This window comes from Platalea leucorodia (assembly GCF_965183815.1).
Source record: "Platalea leucorodia genome assembly, chromosome: 7".
NCBI classification, from domain to species: domain Eukaryota; kingdom Metazoa; phylum Chordata; class Aves; order Pelecaniformes; family Threskiornithidae; genus Platalea; species Platalea leucorodia.
In genome coordinates this window covers 72,525,742-72,539,079 of record NC_138829.1, presented here as the reverse complement: position 1 = coordinate 72,539,079, position 13,338 = coordinate 72,525,742, and the positions used below count along the sequence as shown (strand labels likewise).

The 13,338-nt window shown below is 47.2% G+C and overlaps 1 protein-coding gene across 1 annotated transcript; it reads right to left on the bottom strand.

Annotated features, from left to right (window-relative positions):
• Positions 1–889: 889 nt before the first annotated feature.
• Positions 890–4,822, bottom strand: SCT (secretin; the record flags this gene model as incomplete). Its single annotated transcript, XM_082317327.1, has 5 exons — positions 890–1,001; positions 2,018–2,119; positions 3,280–3,384; positions 3,671–3,775; positions 4,734–4,822. The coding sequence occupies 5 exons, from the start codon at positions 4,820–4,822 to the stop codon at positions 890–892; spliced, it is 513 nt and encodes a 170-aa protein (XP_082173453.1).
• Between the last annotated feature and the right edge of the window lie 8,516 nt (positions 4,823–13,338).

Sequence of the window (13,338 nt, the reverse complement as noted above, 5' to 3'; positions counted from 1 at the left end):
ATGGACTGAGCAGTTCTGCAGTAGGCACACATGATCGCAGTTGATGATGCCTTATTTTAGAGCTGCTCTTCAAAATCTCTTGGTTTTACAGAAAAGGTGGAGTTGCTGTTCTATCAGAGGAGAGACTCTTCCAGGCAGCATGGTGCAGGGATAACATGTAAACCTCATTAAATGGTGGGAACAAATTCCTCCTAGTGGAGCTTTGCCTTAATGGATATGAGAAAACTGGGCCAGTAAATACAGGGGCAGAACGGAGGGGAAACAATATTTACAGTGTGTATCTACATTGAGTAGCTCTCGGTACATTTCTTTGCAATAAAATCTAACACCTGGCTAAGTTTCTGATAAATGGAGGCCCTGATGCTGGCCTCTTTGTACAGTTGGATTGTGAGCAGTAGTGAGTCCCAGCCACGGCAGATGCGGCCAGGGACTCCAGTTAGTCCCAACATGCCTCATGTGGGGGAAGCCTGGCAAACATTCCCTCCAGTGGGAGAAGCCTGGCAAAATACTTCTCCCCCCAACCCTGCATTCCTAATGGTCCAACACCTAGTAATGGTACCACCCTTATTACTGTTTCCCAAAGAGCAGCCAAAGCACAGATGTAGCTAACAAATCTTTATTTGACTTCAGAAGCAGGCAGCCAAATGCTAACACAAAGCGGAAGTGATGCGCTTCAGTCAGGCTCCATCTACTGACACCAGTTCACACTGACATATATTTCGTTCTTGGTAATCTAAGAGGTTTTATTGGTTCTTGGCTGCTTTCTAGAATTCCTTTTTATTTGCTGATCTCAGCAGTTTTTCCTAAGCAAATTCAATAGCTTCCTTGTTTATTTTCAAGGCTATATACATGCAAAGCCATCTCCTTGGTTGTTTCTTTGCCTTCACCTTCAGTCGAAACTGTCTGTATCTTCCTTCATGTCAGCAACCAGCTGCTTAGAGATGGGGCAAACATACTGGCTGGTAATTGCAGCAGCTTCCCTGGCATCATTGTCGGAGCGGCTGTTCAGAGGGAAAAAATGAGTGATAGTTTGTTATTCCTGAAGGAAGTGTGACAAGGCCACCTTGTAAAATTCAAAGATGACTCCAAGGAGCAGATGTATGACAGAGGGACCCAGATCATGGCTGCCAGCAGCCAGGCACCCCACAAACGCACAGGCAAGCCTATTGGTGTTATCATCCCCATTTATTCTAGGCAATGTGGACAAGAGGCACTAAGGGCCAGCTTATTCCTCCTAATTTTAGTGATTTAACAGTGAGATGTCTAATTGAAAGTGGTTGGTTGCTAGGAAGAGACAATGTCCAGATGCTGGGACAGCCCATCCTGAGGTGTGTGTTTGAATCAATTCAATAACTGAATCTTAGCTGTTAGATCAGGTTTCCGAATGGGGCAAACAATTGTTTCAGTCCAGGATGACAACTCTATGATTAGAAAAAGATATTATTTCATTTCCCTGGGTTTTATTATTTTTAATAACTGGCTTTTATATGGCACTTCCTAGCTGTAAATTGATGCCAGCTTTGCTTTAGGTAAGGGAAACCGGATTGCCAGGTGGGCTTGGCACATAGAAATAGAGATTACCGTGAATGCAGCCATGGAAATCAATTGAGATTGCACACAGCCCCATGCCACCTTGCAGTTAGACTAAAGCATTTGCTTTTCCAGCTCTGCAAACCACCCCTGGGAGTGTGGTTGCTGGCAGAGTGACAGGAGGTACAAAACTGTGCGATGGAGGCCTGCAATTCAGCAACAACAGTCTCCAAGACAGTGTCTCACGAGCTGATGGGGAATGAAGTAGAAGTGATTTTAAAATATGGGCAATTTAATAAATCTTCCACCCTTCCCCTTTTTAAGGATATTTCTGAGGATATCAGCTGAGCCCTTCTGATCTGCTGCATTACATCAGACTTCTGTGCCTGAGGCAAAAACCGGGCATTTACAAATTACTAAAAGTCCTCTTTCAGCTTCAATACTGTGGTGATCAGGGCCACAGAGGTGACAAATCTGTCCCACCTACTTGGTGTTCAGAAAGCTCTGGTACAACCACATAAAGCAAAGTTCCTCATGGCTGTTTTCTTCCTCTCTCCCCTGCACATCTGTGTTGACTGGGCCTGGAGAGCTGGTTTAGAGGAAGAAAGTTAATAATAATTAAAAAAAATTAATGTAACCACCACAGCTGTAAAGCAGCACTGCTGTCTGGGAGGCAGGTTCACCCCCCCACCCATCTGCCCCATGGTCCACGCTCTGTTAACCTGCCGACTGTCACCATAGCTGTGCAGGAAGAAAAAGAGGTATCCTCTTCAAATCAGGCTCAGATGCTTTCTGGCTGGCAAAGGGACAGGTTTTAATATGCACTTGCACTCTGCCTCATTACCCAGTACCGGCATGTCCTTCTGCCCATGGATATATGCCTTTTTCCAGCATTTGGAAATTAAAAATCTACTGCATCTGCCAGAATTTTGTAAGTGGTGCGTGCCCCAGAAAATATCAAAGCACAGTGAACAGATGGGAAGGAATCAATGTGCTATGTCTCTGCCTTGAAGAAAGGACCGAGCCTGAAGGAAACCTCTGCAGGCAATGTTGGCCCTTCATAACATACCAGCAGCAAGGGCAGCAGCAGTGGTGAGTTGTAGCACAGTGCGCCACATATTATAACTGATGATGTGCTCGTGTACGTGGCTTCAGTGGGAGCTAGTGGCCCCGTATTTCAGCTGCATGAAAGACCCCATATTGGCCGTATCTATGATTATGTCTAAAGCCTGCCCAGTTTGGCAGTCAGAGCCATGGGTGGGGACTATGAAACCCAGAGGTCTTCCTCATTCTGTTACAGAGCCCATTTATCTACAAACAGTTTCTCAGGTGCTTTATTTGAAGTAGGTAAATCACCTACAACTTTCCCCAAAAGGCTAAATCAAAATGTAAACAAAAAATCCCAGGCTGTGATCTGATGTAAAGTTTTGTGTCCTATGGATTAAGCTTGATATGCATAAGCAATAGAGAATGTTGGTTTATGCTTAGAAATGGCCTCAGTGAGAAGGTTTGTGTCCTGCTCCGCCTGCTGTGACAGGCAGGGCAGGCTGATGGGTCATCTCTGCTATCGCACAGCAGCTCCAGGCACAGCCTAGCGGGAGGAGATCAAGCCCCAGCCCGCTTGCCCTTGTCTCGAGTTTTCCAAACCACTGGTCGCGCCACCCCCCTTTCCTTGGAGCTGAGACCTGCCTCCCTGCAGCCTGCATGGCCCGAGCTGCCTTCCCGTTCCCCGGGAAGCAGAGCTCTTACCTGCGCTTGCGGCCCATGAGATTTTGAATGAATTTCTGAACTTGAGCGTTTCCTCTCATCTTGCTGTATTCACTGGTAAACAGTCCATCTGAGTGCCTCTGGGACCTGCGTCAGGGAAAATGCAGTACAATGGCTGCTCCTCCCAGCCATGTGATGTGGGACAAGACACAGAAATTTCTTTCTTCCTTCCCACCATCAAGGAGCCCTGTATCCCTCCCCTTCTCCTCTTCTGTCTCCTTTCATCTTGGGCATCTTCTGGATGAGGCCAGCGCTCAGGCTTGCTCTGGAGCTGGAGACCGCTCAGCCCCATGGGCATGCCCCTTGTTGCGGAGATCCCATCTCCCAGTGGAGACTTCCATGCCCCAGAAGAGTGGTTTTGGCTGGTCCTTACCTCTCCTTGAGGCCCACCAGGTGTTTGACTAGCTGCCGCACGTAGGCATTGCCATTCATCTTGCTGAGCTCACTGTGGAAGAGCCCATCAGCATGTCTCTCAGTCCTGGGAGGTTAGAAGAGAAAAAAGAGGTGAAAAGGCATGGGTCTAAGACCAGAGAAGAATGGGCATTTAAAACTGCTCCCTCAAGGAAAGAGGGTCCCTAACAAAGATGTGCAAGAATTTGTGTCAATTTGGCAAAGTTTCACAAAAAAAGGTCAATTCTTATAGGAGTTTAAAAGAAATATCTTTGTTAACCATCGCACAGAAAAACTACCTGCACTTGCTTCTTACTAATGTAATCACCTTACCATAAGGATATGGGAATGTGAGGTTAACACTGATTCAGCACAAGAGAGTAGGACAAGAGACTGGACAAGTAATAAATTAAACGCCCAGATACAGAAAACCTGAGGAACAGGTAGGTAACGGTGGCGGCACCAAAGACCAGCACTCGTGTGTGTGTGTGTGTCTATGCCAGTACAGTGCTAGGGAAGCCGGGCCAGGCACTGGTTGTGGCTGCAGAAGGGCTGCAAGGGAGTCTCAGGTCTTCCTCTTCCAGCCTAAGTCCTTTAGTCTCTCTGTGCTTTCATTGCCCCTGCACAAGCGGGAGGAGGGACAACCCTGCCAAAGTCTTACACGCAAGATTGTGAACTTACAACATTGACTATTTTTGGTTATGTTTTCATGGGAGTAGGCTATTTGAAACAGAAACTTCCACCTCTATCAGCCTGTGTAAGTACCGAGCAGGAAAACAAACTCGAGAGTGTCTTTTTTACTGTAGTTTGATCTGTTTGGGGTCCTGATTTTTCTCCTGAATTAAGTCAAATCGATGTTTCCACTCTTAAGCAAGAAAAATTACAACATTTGCAGTCATTTAACTAAATCAATTTAGGGAAGAAAAAAAATCCAAGAGCCAAGCAGCTGCAAGTTCTGGAAGGAAGATAAAAGGCTGACTTTATAGCTAGCAGTTTGTTCAAAAAGCCATGGAGGAAAAGGAAGCAGAGGCACAAGGAACGCTTACCTCTCCCGGGCTGGAAGAGATGCTGAGAAGTGTGATAGGACAATCATGGGAATAATTAGTTGCCACAGACCAGTCACGAAGGAAACCATGTTCTCTCCTGAATTACAGCACAAGGTTTTGTGAGCAGCAGAACAAATGACCTTGGTGTTTGTCTGTTACAGTTCACATGCCATGCAGAAGACATTGCTATATAAATAACATCACTATAACTAAATTAGGCAGGAAATCCTCCCAGCAAAGATAGTATTTCTTTAAAATACAAAAGATGAACAATTCAAATCATTCATGTTGCCAGTTAGTTGGAAGTTGTTTGTAGTTGTGATCCCACCGCCATCACCATGCAGTCTCGGAGCGTGGGTTTGAGGTTGGCTGTGTGAGATGCTGTTTGTGCTGGAGTTTTGCTGTGAGTCAGCATAATATGCCTTGAATATGCAGGGAGGTATCGTGTGAGTTAATCCATCAGCGTCACAACACCATGGAATAAACGCCATTCTACTGTAAGTCTCTGAGAGCTGAGCCTTCAGGGAGAGGATTTAAAGCACCCCAGAAAGCATCCCCCAGGGACAGCTATTAGTATACCTAGAGGATGCCCAGGAGAAATCTGTTTGGATTTTATCAGGCAAAAAAGAATGGCATGTACCAAATAAAAGTTCATCTACACACAGGAGAAGGGAAGGGCTCTTGTGTGTGCTGATATCTGCCTATCCTCTAATCTTTCAAGAAAGAAAAAAGAAACAGCACACATTTTCAGTAGCAGAAACCTCGCATTTTGTTTTCTTACTGAAATAAAAAGAAAAGCAAAGCATAGTTTGTTTATCACAAGCCACTGCATGTTTTTCCCTTTTATTTCCAGGCTCTTCTTGCTGCCCTATGCCTGCAGAAATGTGTATGTGCCTTTAGAAGAGGGTGCTCACATTTCCCCCAGGATTACACAGAAGCCATATCTGTAATTTATAATATACCTGCCTTCCTCCTGCAAAGAAGCAAACCTTGCTTTCTTAGTCACTGTCCTGGAAACTCTCAGATAGTACTTGCTAACCCAAAATCAAAGTCCTCCCACTTTGGTTTTATTTCAGTCTGAAACTAGACAGTACAAAGAGCATTAAAGGACTGTCAGAGTTTCCTGAACATTTTCTAGCCACCGTTCTGGGACTGTTTGCTACTCTAGAGATACTGCAAGATGAGAAGAGGCAAGAGGAGGAAGAACAAGAGTGGGGGATGTATACAGAAATTTATTCGCTGTAAGCCACAGCACAAATATTTAATGGGGGTTGCAGAGCAGACAGGTGAGAGGTTTTGCATGATTAAGGAGCCCTAAGTTTCATCTCACACACACTTCTGATGCTTTACTGTTGTGCTTTCCTGCCTGATTTGGCTTTGAGGGGGATGGAATAAGTAAAAAAAGAAGGACATTTCAAAGATCAATTTCTCATTGGAGTCCAAACAAAACAGACTCCACAGTACTGCTTCCCAGCAGGGGAAGGGAACATGGAAGAGCTGAAAACAGCCACCAAAACCAGAGCACACCACCCTTCAGGGAAGGGGAACCTGGATCCTGAGCCTGTCCTCCAGTCTGTACAATACCTGCCACGCAATGCCTTGTCTTGACCCCCGGCCAGGATCTCTCCACGTCGTTTTGGCCTTCCTTGTGCCAACCCTGGGCTGGCATTTGTCTTGGAGCACCATGTTTAAAAGCCCATTTTAAACCCCTTCCCTAGCTGCAGAGTTTCGCCTCTCTTCATAACCTTTCTAGCTGCTAATCAAGTGGATCAGCGTGTCTTTTCCCTTTCTGGCCATAATTTTGTCTTCCCTGTGCAGATCATATTTGCTTGCTGAAGTTGCTAGGAACAGTAAAGGCTGTTGGGGAACTTCTCCTGTGTATCAATAATGAGGTATTGCATTGGTTTTTTTAATCAGTCAGACCCCAGAGAGGAGGTAAATCTTCAGTGTGATCACAGTAGAGCTGTTTAAGTTTCTTCAGATGCTTCCAAGCTTTTTATTGCCCTCCTTGGTGATGCTGGCTTTCAATAAATGCAAACTCCTTAGCTAGCTGGGACCTTTAGCTGAAAGAAGTGTGCACGAAGCGTGCACCAAGCCAGCCCAGGACCTGGGAGCATCTCAGACCTTTCCAGCAGATAAATCCTACTGCTGAAATGTCAGATTGCACCCAAAGTCTTTGCTGAATCCCACCACCCTGCAGGAGCACTACCGCTAGAAGAGCTTCCAAAAAGGCTGGTACACAGCCAGTTTCCGCACCTTCTCGCTCCTGCCTATCCATTGTGCTCTACCTAAAACTAAAGACCATGTATTTCTGGAAGCCATCTGGTCCAGCTGCTGTTTGGGCTCTGTTCTTTCCTCTGGTTGCTCCAAAGAAGGAAAACCCCACATATTACCAGCATTGCTGTTCAGGAGATCGATGGCCTCATGGCAATGGCTCAGCAAAGCATCCCGGAGGCCTGAAATGCACCACCCAAAAACTGAAAGAGGGGAGAAGGCAGCCCGTCCAGCCCAACCGTGTCAGCACAGCGGTACTCACCAAACCGTGGTCACTCCGGGCTCTCAGCTGTCTCACGGCTACGATGCACCACTGGCCCACTCCTCTCCATGGCCCCCTATAAATCTGCAGCCCTTATCAGAAGCAATTATTTGGGTAAAGATATGAGTATGAGTAATCATGATTAACAGCAAATAATGCATCCAGGCTGGAATGTCCTTTTAATTACTCTCTAAACCTGACCAGGTCATTACAGCAGTTTGATGAACTGTATTTCTGCTGATGTGTAGTAATTCCTGCTTCTGTGTATAATGACAGTAATTTGTCGGACAAACATTCCCTGTACCAATTGATTCATTATGATTGAGATCATTATCTCTCCTCCTGGCTTTAATTACCGCTTGATAGGAGCTTAATCTTCTGTTCTTTTTTAAGCCTGGCTTGGGCTTTGTTTGCAATGCCAGGAAGAATCAGTGAGTGTACGTGTGTACCTGCGATTTGGCTAAACAACGTGTCACTTTTTTAGGGCAAAGACTGTCTGATCAGTAGGATGAGGGCTGCCTTTTGCATGAGGGGACAATATTTTTCAAGCTGTGGTTTCACGGCCATGTCTGGGAAAGGTCTGCTGAGAACAGACCGTATCACAGCTTCAAAGAAAGAAGCATACTTATACATGCACTGAAAACATCCTGAATGTATTCCCTGCCTTTGCTGGGGTTTGGAGCTGGTTGCTCTCAAATACTGCTGCTAAAGGTGACATGGAAATGGAAGGAGAAAATAGGATTATGCCCTTTCTCTCCTTCTTTATGTTGTATAAAGTAGCTTGGAAGGATTAATCGTTGTAACTAAATCTTCTTATCTTCCAACTGGAGAAATAGGAGCTATATTACACTTTTTTCTTGGCTATTTATCTTTTCTTCTTTGCAAAAGCAAAGGGCATCCCCATGACTAGAGGGCTGGGAGGGACCTGATTTTCCCCATCATTTTTGCCTTGGAAGAATAACCCACATACTGATTATCAGCAAGCCCCAGCACTACTGCGTGTGACTGCAGGCTGCTGCCGGCCCCCTGCAAAAGGGAGGGGGAGAAACAGCAGTGAAAAGTCTCCCCATTCCAGGACAGGAGGACTGAGAGGTGCCATGGACAACGCTTGGACAGAGGAGCCCATTTTCTCCTTTGAGACAGCTCAGGTCAGTCCTGCACACATCCAGGCATTTCCCAACCATTTTCCTCTCCTTTCTGCAACGACAGCTTTCTTCAGCTGCGTTAGTGCTGTCATTCCTCCTGCAGCCCTCCCACCATCGCTCTGATACAACTTTCTGTAGTGGTATGATCTCATTTAATGCCTTTCCTCTCTATACAACCAGGTGCAGATGCATTGTGAGTCACAGCCTTCTCCCATGGCAGCTGAAAGCTCTTTTGAGCACCCAGTCCCACTTTGGGAACCCCCAGTGACATTAGTGGCATCTGCAATTCTTGTATTTTTGTTCCTTGCCTTTAAATCTTCATATTTTTTGTATTCATAGTTTACATCTGCATCGGTGGTGGCCAGCTTCAACTTGGGCTCGTGGTGTTGCCAAACATCTACAGCTGAGAAAGACCATGTAGGAACAAGGCAAGGAGGAAAAAAGTTTATAAAAAAAAGGCTAAACAACATATAAGGAGCTAAAAATGACTGATGTGATTTCCTTTCCTTTGCAAATAACCTCAATGGGTCTGAAATGCCCACAAGCTCTCGGGGAAACTCAGTTTGCTATGGGAATCTAAACGGGTGTGGGTAAGAGGCACACAGGAGAGGTTGCAACGAGGAAGTGTCCCCATGATGGCAGCAGAGAGTGAGCAACAGGAGAGTAAAAGCTTCTGGGGACTGGAAGAACATGGACTAAGTAACGTGATTTATCTACTTTGCAACAAAAAATAGGTTTTGCCTTGCAGCAACAGTGGCAGAGAGTGAAAAGGTGATGGTGTAGCAAAGCGTGGGGCCATGCCCAGCACTGCTGCAACAATGCAAGTGACAACCACGGGCTTGAGCTTAAGAGCAGCTCCTGAGGCCTCTGATGAGGAAATTCAGGACCATACAGGGAAACCAAGAGATTTTTCAAGCTGCAATTTATATCTGAATAGACTGGAGCCCAAACCTAATCCCCAGTCCTGAAACAACATCTGAGTCTCCTTTAATCAGAATGAACATTAAACTCTCATCAGGAGACATTCTGGAAACAGGAGTGATAAACAATACTGCTTAGCAATATCAGCTGAATGGAGCTTTGTGAATTTGCACCTTGCTTTTCCCATTCTCGGTTTGTATGAGCATTCAAAGCGGGAGTGGAGATTCCACTTGCCTGCATCCAGCAGGCACAAAGCGTGATTAAATCATCCATTAATCACTGTTATTTAACCCATCATCTCTGTGCAGCATCATTGCAGAGAAAAGCTCTCCATCATTGACTCTAAGAATGACAAAGGAAAAGGAAATCATTGCCCTCATCCGATCCCTGCTCCTTGCACAGCTGTCATACCCAAAGCTGCAAGAAGTCAGGGCTGAACTGATCCTTGCCACCAGCTGCCAGTGACTTACCCGTTTATGGGACATAACACTGTTTTACAGGATGTATAGCAAAATGCCACAAACAGGTAACACTGAGGAGCGCTGAGGCTGTGCATCACCACTCCTTGAAGAGGGCAGGGAGAGACGCCCCGGAGCAGGAGGGAGACGGGGTCTGTGAGCCTTGGGGCCATCCCTGAGCAGGAGGTGAGCTGCCCTGAGGATGCTGCCAGGTGTAAAGCCACCATGATCTTTGTGCAGTCACTCGTGCTTAGGTTTGACACCCACTGACATGCACAGCGTGGAGAGACCTGTGGTGAGCTGCATTAAGTAAATGCGGTTGCCATGGGTGCCAGGGCTATTCACAGCCGCACGCTGTTGGCTGGGGACACCCTTGTGCGTGGCAGTGAGCAAAGGTTATGAAACAGAGCGGCCGTCCCCAGTTCAGCCCCAAGGCTCTGTATTAAAGGGTACCTAGTGGCTAGTGTGCACAAGCTGACCCATCCCAAAGGCATCAAAGCTAGGAGTGGCATAGAGGAAGGTCTTTTTTCTCCTCGTTACAGTGGCAGGAAGGGGTCACCAAATCTGCAGTGTGAAATGCAGCATCTTATAACCATGTTAGATGTATTAGCCCCCTATTTGGCAATATTTAAGGAGAGCACATGAGCCTGGCCTTTTTCTATGTTGGAGATAAAAACACGAGAAACTGCATTTTGAAAAAGAGAGGATTTCATCATAAAGCTAGGTATCCTGAGCCCACACTGCAAGAAGGATGCAGGCAGAGTCTCAAAAATCAGCATACAAACCTCTGGGGGGGGTCACTCTGAGTTTTGAAGGGGAGAAATTCCCATTCATACTTCAAATAAATTGATACAGGAGATCAAAAAAGACCTTCTGGCTGGAGGAGCAGTGTGGATGCATTCAGACTCCATCTCCAGAGAGCTCTAAGAACAGGCTGGATAAATGCTGCTACAGTGTCATGTGGACGTTGTTGGTCCCGCCTTGGACCAAGAAAGCCCATCCAGCCTTCGGGGTTGCTATTTATCCAGGGCAACCCTTACAAGGTAGCATCCCTTGCCAGATTGCCCACTGTCCAGACCCCAGCTGTGTTACTGCAGCAACTCAGGATCTGCTGGGGCTGCTCTTCTTCATGGAGACACCTTGGTTGGCCAAAACGCACATCCCAAAATGCTCCTACAGCCTCTGCACTGCTCTCTTTGAGGTCCGTGGCTTTGAGATGGCTAAGTGCACAAGGGTCAAGACAGCTGAGAAGGTTGGGGAAGGACCATCTCATCCACCACAGCTGTCCAGCAATGGTGTCACAAGTCCTGATGAAGCTGTCTAGGTGCAGCTGACCTTCAAGGAGCCCAGGCACAGGTCGTGACCCCATCCAATGGCAGCACCCGCCGATGGCATGGGAGTTTATTGAGGTCAGATGGTACTAGGAACTGCATGGCTAAATCCTTCCTACGTAAAAGTAAAATACCCTTTAATCAGCTTACGGGGTGTTCAGGAACTTCTACCTCCCCCACTCTTTTTTTCTTTCTTAATATGTATGTGTGTGAGTCCATGTGTGTAGTGGGGATTTTCTCTCGTATGTTTGCCGGTGAGCCTTCCTCGTGCCAAGGAGCTGACTGTGACGCTGTCTACTGAGAGCAGATTGGAGTAATTTTCTTGCACCACTCCCAGGTCTGTAAGAGAAAGGACCCTAATTGGAATAAGGGGATTGGAGGATTTAGCCTTCTAAATGCTCCTTTCTTGCACAGGATGGTTTCAGGAGTGGTTTTAACCTTTGCCACCTGATTTTGTAATTTCTGCTGCAAAAGAGAAGAGTGGGATGGGAGGAAGGGGTGAGCAGGGGCAGCTGTAGGTGGGCTTGGGAGAGGAAGGGAGAAGGAAAATCACAGTCCCATATGGCCATGGGACCTCAGAAAAACACCTGCCCCACTCCCAAGCCCCAAGGTGGACTCAGTTATCGTTCCCAAACCCTGAACGGGGTAGGGAGCATTCCTTGTCTTGGCATAAACCCAGTGTCACGGAAGCATGCCAGCCCCTCGTGTTCCCTTTTGGAAGTTTGTGCTTAAAGCAATGCACAAAACAGAGGGAAAAACCATGTTTACTCTCTGTTTTGTTAGCTTCCCAGTGCCTCTGTGTGTGCAAAGGGGCTATAGCACTCTCTGGACGGCTCACTCTGTGAGCAGGGAGTATGCCCGTTGCCATGCCCAGTATGACAAGGTATCTGGGTTTATTCAAGTCCCAGCATTGGAATGGGAGAGCCCTCTCCTTGAGGCTACACATCCCTCCACGGCAGCATGTGCTTCAGCAAGGGGCAAATTACTCTAAGCAAAGAAGATGTCCAGGTCTAGGATGTGCATGGCTCTCTATCTGCCTAGGTAGTGCTTAGCTCCTGAGCTACTCTTGGGTTTGCTTAGATTGCCTGTGTCTCTCTTCTGCTTTGTTCGGCTGGGCCGCGGAGTCCGACAAGGCAGGTGGGAGATGTGTTGTGTTTCGCTGTGACATATGGCACCTTTCTGGATTTGCACCAGTTTAAAAAGAAAGTTAAAATGCGGACGCCAAAAGTATAAAATGTCACATTCCTGAAAGCGTGCCCACTTGCTCTGAAGCCTGAGAGGAAGATGCTGGACATGCCAGTTATCTCCATGGTTGGCAGCACTACCCGGGGCAAGGACAGCAAAACCGTTGTGTTAGGAGCTCTGGGCTGTGCTAGAGCAGACTTCGGTCATTTTGATCAAAGTTGTATCTACTTCCAGCCAAATCCTTGGGTGAAATCTGCAGTGAACCCCAGCTCTTTTGAAAGAAAAGATTAAGAAAAATACTAGGTGTTTTGCTCACACTGGAAAAAACAAAACGCTTGAGACATTTTGCTAAGAATCGGGAAGGGAGAGGGGAAAAGTACTCCATTGGTGCGTGAGTGGTACCTGGGGTGCTGGCAGAGTGCCCTGGCTCTCCATGGTATGGGATGAGAGAGGCGCTTTGGAGGCAAGCCAGAATATCCCTTATCCCCCTGCTCTGGAGTAGGGGTGGGTGCTAAGCCAGAGGGTCCCCTAAGGGTGCGAGCCTGCCTCCCTAGAGGTGCTCTGCCTGGGGATGCTGGGGCCGAGCCAGGCTCGTCCTGCAGAGGCTGCTCCCCTGCGCAGGCACACCTGCGGCAAGCAGGAGACAGCCTGGAATTTGGAAGGGCTGCTATGAGGCACTTCCCTCCTGCGAGCAAATCTTCCTCCCCGCTTGGGAATGGACACGGTAGACAGAAACAAGGGTTGGTTTTACCATGGCTGGCCCTGCGACCCAGAAAAGCAAAAGCCAGGCTCGGGGCACAGCCTAGTTTTCAGGGAAAGAGGGGAACTCTGTTTTCCCAGCCCATATGCATATTGTGGCTGTCTCTCTGTCACCGAGGAAGGACGAAGAGCTTTTTAAAGACCTGCAAAGACAAGCTGCCGCCTCCATCAATCACTTGCCATTTTTTACACCCCGTGGGTCTTCTTCCAAATCTCCTTTGAGGACTGCCAGAGTGGGTGCACACTGCCTGTCTCCAGGTAGTCTCCACA